Source organism: Acanthisitta chloris, unplaced genomic scaffold (genome assembly GCF_000695815.1).
Source record: "Acanthisitta chloris isolate BGI_N310 unplaced genomic scaffold, ASM69581v1 scaffold6766, whole genome shotgun sequence".
Lineage (NCBI taxonomy): Eukaryota > Metazoa > Chordata > Aves > Passeriformes > Acanthisittidae > Acanthisitta > Acanthisitta chloris.
In genome coordinates, this window is record NW_008678610.1 from 6,900 (window position 1) to 14,051 (window position 7,152).

Consider the following 7,152-nt stretch of genomic DNA (forward strand, 5'->3'; position numbering starts at 1 on the left):
CCACCAGGGAGGGAATTCCACTCACCAGTGTTTATTGTGGTCAAGGGGACAAACCAGGATGAACAGCTATTCCCAAAATAATGGAGAAAAACTTTTGCAACTGAAACAAGCGATCACATAAAAACTAAACTATTTGTAAAGCAAAAGGTCCTTTGCTTCTTCAGCAAATGAAATGTCCAGGCATGAATGACAATCTTTGCAATAATCACTGCACATGTTCATATTACTTGATCACTTAAGACGTTTTATTTTCTCATAAAGCTCAAACCTCTCAGAAATTCTGAGCATGAAATATTTAAGGCTTTCAGGATGCTGCAGGCACAATGCACTGGCTGATTGCAGCAGGCAAATTTCATTTTACATTATCTAAGCAACTGGTATGTAACTTATTAATCAGCAGGATGCTGTGATGTCTTTGCAAAGGCAGAAACCATCCCAGGTGGAAGCAGGAATTGTGCTGCTGCGTGCGAGGCAGTGCCAGTCCGACAGCTGGGATCAGTCTCAGCAAGGCACTGAGAAGGAAAAGGACTTTTTCCACTTGTAAATTGAATTTCCCCCCAAGCCAGACGAGTTACCAGGCTGGAGTGAGTGGGCTCACAGCAGAGCTAATGCAGGGGAAGGTTTTTCTGCTGCTCTGGGGAGAGTTTGCAGTCAGTGATGCTGTATCAGGAATATATTGCATTCCCATGTATTTTATCTGGGTTTTGTTCTTAATAACTGAGCTCCTTGATCATTCAGTGGGTTGTTTCCTGGGGCTCTGCTGGCACTGTCTGGGGGTTCTCTATTGCCAGGATGCTTTATTTTGGCAGAATATCCCCCAATCTAAAAGACCTTGCTGTGCTGTGACCACAGGAGGGTTAATCCTGTGCAAAAGCCTAGGAAATCCCCACTTGGCTCCTTCCTTGGCACTTCCAGTCCCTCTGTGCCACAGCTGCTGGAGCTAAAGGAGGGCGAGAAGCCACTTTGCTCTTCTTGCTGTCAGTCTGGGACTCCCTGGGCGTGTTGGGCTGGTTGTGGGGAGATGCACAGCCATGTCTGGGGCTGGAATGCCCGTGGAGGTGGAGATGCTGCCCACTGGAAGGAGATTTCCACCCTGGAAGTGGGACTTGCCCCATGGAGGATGCTGCAGATCAGCTCTGCTCCAGGAACCAGATACAGGCTGGGTGTTTCCCAGGAACTGAAGCATGCAGGAGGCAGAGGGCATGAGCAAACAAATCCAGGAGCCCATCTGACAAGAGAAAAATGTCCTTTGGGCAGGGAAAAGCAGCTTTAGGGCCAAAATAAACCAAAACAGGGGGACAGGCACAGCCTGTGTTTCTATGCTGATGCACAGATGCTGTGCTGGAGCAGAGCCTCAGGGACACAGGAGCTGGAAGGAAAGTTTGGAGGAGTAAATAGATTAGTCTTTGTCATTCAACCTGAGCCAGAACAGATATGAGGAGGTCCAGGCTGAGCACAGCATTTTGAACCTGAGGCTTGTCTGAGTTCCATCAGCTGAGTGGAGGGAGCTGGACCAGGACAGGCAGAGCAGGAGTTATTTTACCATTTTAACCAAATCATCTCCCCAAGCAACATAACATCAGGGATAGCATTTTGCTGCCTTCAGTCTCTTGCCCAGTGTTCAGTGCAGTTTCCAGGTTCCTAATGATGTTCACTGGCCATTGCACAACAGCAGATTTGAGGATTCAGATGGTCCTGGGAATATTTGGTGCAGGTAATGGTTGCCAAGGGGATGCTGGAGTCTGCTTAATTAAGGTATGTCTTGCTTTGGATACACAAGGAGGCAGTTGCTGCCCTGGTGGTCCCTAAGATATGAAAAGTCCATCTGTCTGCTAAATCCATCTGTCTCTAGAGGGAGAGATGCTGTCAGGTTTAATAACAGCCATTGGTAATTCCTGCAGCTCTTCACAGGAACACTACACAGGCAGCAGGAAATAACAAAGGGTGGTATTTAAACTGTGTGAAGAGCTGCAGGAAACAAGAGCTCTGAGATTCCAGTACAACATTCCCAGTCCCATGTGGTTACCCCAATGCCTGATGTAAGAGGAGAGCAGTTTGCTGCAACACTGAGCCACATGTCAGCCCAAAGTCCAGGACTCCTCCAGCCTCATATGCCAAGAAATCCAAATGAGGGTTGATCTGCTCTGGCTATAACATGCACCAACCACCCTGCAGCCACCAATGTTCCAGCTCTGACAGGCAGCAGGAGCAAAGTGTGAGGCTTGGGCTCATCCCTTGGGCTGCACCTCAAGTGCTCAGGGGTGTTTTGCAACTCCTGCAGAACACAGAAGCAGTGAGGAGTGCTGGGGGAGATCAGTGGGGAAGGAAGTCACAAAGGCAGGTAGAAAACACATGACTGCTAAGATGTTGCAGTCAGAGGTTTGTTGGTCACTTCTGGCTGTTGTCACCTCTACAAACAGCTCTTGCCTTTGCTGAATTTCACAAACCAGGCAGAGAAGCCACAGATGATGGACTACAGGTGGCTGGAGCCCCCAGCCCAGCAGCCTGGCCCTGCTCCCTGGGGAGCTGTGGCTCTCACACATCCTGAGTGGTGACTCCTGTGCTTTGGACATTTCCTCTTTTGTAAGAGCTCAAGGGAGGGAAAGACAGTGACTTGTTTGTTCTGGGGGAAAGTGCATCGAGCTGCAGAAGGGGGGAGAAACCCAACTGTGCTGCCACTAAGGGCATTGAGCAGCTCAGCATCCACCCTGGGGAAAATCAAGCATTTCCCTCCATCCCATCTCTAAATAATACCAATAAAATTAACCTAATCCTGGCATAGACAGAGGTCCTTAGGCTCAGGTAATGTAACTCCTGCATGTCTCCATTTGTATGTCCAGTCTGCACTCTGATATTAGTGCTAACTTCTAAGCACTCCAACTGTGGGACTGTCTGACATGGCACAGAGGTGATGGAGGAGAAACACAACTTCAATGAGTCTGGGCTTTATAAAGCTGCCATGAACAAGCTTCAGTATAAACCCAGTTGTCATTTCATGTGTTCAAAGAGCTTCAAAGAGCACTTTGTTTCCAGATGAGCTGCACCAAGTGTCCAACAGTGCAACATCCCTCATCCTTCTCCATCCAAGACATCTCCTGGGGCAACTCCACTGGGGCAGGGCCTGTCTCCAGCCACAGCACAGTATCCCTGAGCAGTGCATCCTGGAGGATTGGTAAGAACTAGCCCAGGGTTTGTACAATTCTCAGCGTTGCTGCTTCCCTCTTGTGGTGAGGAACCAGCCCAGGAGACAGACTGGTACAGGCTATGGATGAGGTACAGAGGTGCTGCCCATGGGCTGTGATAGATGGGTCTCAGCTAGACCAGCAGTGGAACAAAGCCTGGATCTCTACCTGCCTGGATAGGGTGGAATTTGTCTCCAGCATTTGGCCTGTGGAGCTGTAAGCAGATCTCTGTGGGCTATTTTCCTCTTGCTTCCCTCTAAAGGGAGAGATGTACCTGAGTTGAATTCATTGCTTGCTGTGCTCCTTCAAGTCCTCTTCTTCTTTTTCAGAGCCTCTGAAGAAGTGCAGGAGGAAGCAGAAAGGCTCTCTGTGAGCTCCTAGCTCCAGGTAACCACCATGGATGTTTGTAAGATACCTGAAAACGCCTCCAAGTGCAGTGGGAACACCATGGAGTGCTTCATGGTGCTCAGCACTCAGGCACAGAAGATAAGCATTGCCACACTCTGTTGCCTCTTTGGGACACTGTGTGTTTTTGAGAACTCTTTGGTGCTCTACTTGATCTTCTCTTCCCCTGGGACCAGGAAAAAACCTTCCTACCTCTTCATCAGCAGCCTAGCCCTGGCTGACATCCTGGCCAGCATCACCTTTGTCTGCAGTTTCGTTGGCTTCCATGTGTTCAACCAAACTGATTTCTCCAAGGAGGTGTTCCTGCTGCAGCTGGGAGGGGTGAACACCTCCTTCTCTGCCTCCCTCAGCAGCCTGCTGCTGACTGCCCTGGACAGGTACATCTCCATCAGTCGTCCCTCTGAGTACAAGCTCCTGATGACAAGGAAGAGAGCATGGATAGCCCTGGGAGTGCTCTGGGTGACCTGTGGCACCATTGCTTCCCTGCCCCTCCTGGGCTGGAACTGCTGCACACTCAATTCCACCTGCTCTGAGCTGTTCCCCTTTGTGGATGACAACTACCAGTCCAGCTGGATCTGCTTCATCATGGTCCTGCTGGGATGCATTGTCTATGCCTATACCCATGTTCTCTGGAGGGCTCACCAGCACGTGACCTACATGGAGAAACACCAAGCACAGGGAGGAAAGCAAAATTCCAGGATGAGGATGGATGTGATGCTGGCCAAGACCCTGGTCATGGTGCTGGCTGTCCTCGTGCTCTGCTGGTCTCCCATCCTCATCCTCATGAGCTACAGCATCTTCGTCAGGCTGAGCGATCACCTGCGCAAGGTGTTTGCCTTCTGCAGCACCCTCTGCCTGCTCAACTCCATGGTGAACCCCATCATCTATGCCCTGAGGAGCAAGGAGCTGTACTCCTCCCTGAGGAGGGTCATTTCTCACTTCAGGAGGAAGCTGAAGTCCTCTGAGGACAGCCCAGAAGCAGAGAGCAGCCACAAGTCCTCCATGGTAGAGACTGTCTGCGAGGACACACCTGTAACGTAGGGAGGCATGGGAAAGTCTGTGCTGAGGATGGCAGAAACAGTGTGGATCACTTTTCTCTTTGTTTTCTCTTCTGGTGGAGGAGCTGGGAGATGAGGATCCACTGCCTGTCATGGAGACAGCTCCTGCTGATGTTAGACACTGGGACATGAAGTGCATGGACTTTCCTCTCAGGCACATGGTGGGATTCTTTGGGGTTGTTCTGTGCAGGGCCAGGAGTTGGACTTCAGTGATCCTTGTGGGTCCTTTCCAGCTCAGCATATTCCATGATTCCATAACTTACCCAGGCAGCCAGCCCCAAGCTGCAGAGGTAGCAGTGCCATGTCATGAGGCTGAAGATAATAACATCATGCCCCAGAACAGCAGACCCTAGTATTTTATGACAACTCCTCCTGCCTATCCACCAGTAACTCCTAACCCATTTTCCTTCCTTACACTCCATAACACAGAGCTAACCTCAAGTAAAACCCCTCACAGACCTTCAGGTTCTCTAGAAATCCCCAAGTATCACATAATCTCTCTAAACACCTTCACCAGGCACAGGCAGAGATGACAAGGCACCATCAGAGCTGAGAGCACATCACTCTGAGGCAGAGGCACATCTATTCTACCAGACACCAGGGGCACTCCTGTTATTCCAGAGACAAAAGCTCTTCATGTCCTGGCAAAGGTGACAGAGAACAACACCGAGTCATGATGAGCTTCTGCTGTCAGGGAATACCTGGCTGCATCCCACGGGAGCAGGACCTGCAGCAGCAGGATATACCTTGGCTCCTGCTGGGAGAGGAGCAGATGGTTTCTCTGGAGTGGCTAATTATGTCTCACAGCATTTAGGATTGTGTTGATTTTGGCATCTAATTCTTTGTGGAAAACTGAAATGCTCTCACTGTGGCTTATGGATCCAGTCATAGTAGGGATGGACAAGATCCTGCAGGCAGCACATTTCTTCCAGCACATTTCAGGAGAGCTGACCTAACCACACAGGTGTTTGTTGGATGTTTTGTCATTAAATATTAATACCATTTTCAGTTTTTTCTTCTTTTTCTTCCCTGGGGCACAAACTCCTCCAGGTGACAAGTCTAAGCCCAGGCTTTAGCCCAAGATACTCTGAGCATGAGGTACTTGATTGTTTTTATACAAATGACACAAAAGCAGCACCTTTGGCTGCAAGGAGAGCAGAGTGGGACAGTGACCTAGAGCAGCTGAGCTCCTGCCAGCTCCTGAAATGCCTCCAGCAGGGATGATCCAGGCCAGGGCACAGCTGTGAGGCCCTTGGACTCTGCCCTGTGTCCCAGAGGATGCATCCAGCCTTCCTGTGCAGGTTTGGGAGCCAGAAAAGGTTTAGGACACATGTCCTATGAGGACAGGCTGAGGGACTTGGGTTTGTTTTGTCTGGAGAAGAGGTTCAGGGGTGACCTTATCTCTCTACAACTCCCCGACAGGGGCTGGAGAGAAGTGAGGGATGGTGTCTCTTGCCATGGCTGCAGGGAGAGGACTCGAGGGAATAGCCTTGAGCCGAGATAGGGCAGAGTCAGAGGAGATATTAGAAAGAAGTTTTTCCCTGTTAGGGTGTTCAGACACTTGAACAAATTCGCCCAGGGATGTGTTGGAATCACCAACCCTTGGAGGTGTTTCAGAGGTATCTAGATCTGACACTGGAGGGTATGGTTTAGGGTTTAGGGGTTACAGTGTTTGATGGTTGGACTCGATGACCTTAAGGTCTCTCCCAACCTTGATGATTTTATAAATATTGCCCAAGGAGGTGGTGGAGTCATCATCCCTGGAGGTGTTTAAGGGTCATCTTGACCTGGCACTGGGTGATCTGGTTTAGTGCTTAGCGGTTCCAGCAGTGACAGGTTAACAGTTGGACCCAATGATCTCAAAGATCTCTTCCAGCCCTGATTATTCTATGAATATTACCCAGGGAGGTGGTGGAGATACCATCCCTGGAGGTATTTAAGAGGCATCTGGATCTGACATTGGGTGATCTGGTTTAGTGCTTAGCAGTTCCAGCAGTGGCAGGTTAACAGTTGGACCCAATGACCATAAAGATCTCTTCCAGCCCTGATAATTCTATGAATATTACCTAGGGAGGTATTGGATTCACCATCCCTGGAGGTATTTAAGAGGCATCTGGATCTGACATTGGGTGATCTGATTTAGTGCTTAGCAGTTCCAGCAGTGACAGGTTAACAGTTGGACCCAATGATCATAAAGATCTCTTCCAGCCCTGTGATGCTATGACTCTAAGCAGCACACACAGCGCCGGGAGGGAAGAAAAGAGAAAAAAGAAGTCGGGAGCACTGCAGGCAGGCTGAGAGCAGCCTCGAACCCGCGGACCCTCGGGCGGGACTGGCGGCAGCCATGGCGGCGTGACGTCACGGCAATGGCGGCGGTGACGTCACTGTAATGGCGGCGGTGCGGACGCACGGCAATGGCGGCGGTGACGTCACAGCAATGGCGGCGGTGATGTTCACAGCGATGGCGGCGGTGATGTCACAGCGATGGCGGCGGTGGCGCTGCTGGC

The 7,152-nt window shown here is 50.3% G+C and overlaps 1 protein-coding gene across 1 annotated transcript; it reads left to right on the top strand.

The window, feature by feature from the left end:
* Positions 1–3,578: 3,578 nt before the first annotated feature.
* Positions 3,579–4,628, top strand: CNR2 (cannabinoid receptor 2 (macrophage)). The gene has a single exon (XM_009076956.1). The coding sequence runs from the start codon at positions 3,579–3,581 to the stop codon at positions 4,626–4,628; it is 1,050 nt and encodes a 349-aa protein (XP_009075204.1).
* The last annotated feature ends 2,524 nt before the right edge of the window (positions 4,629–7,152 follow it).

Bases quoted from the DNA above. Each gene is read 5' to 3' on its own strand.
- CNR2 (XM_009076956.1), top strand. From the start codon at position 3,579: ATGGATGTTTGTAAGATACCTGAAAACGCCTCCAAGTGCAGTGGGAAC.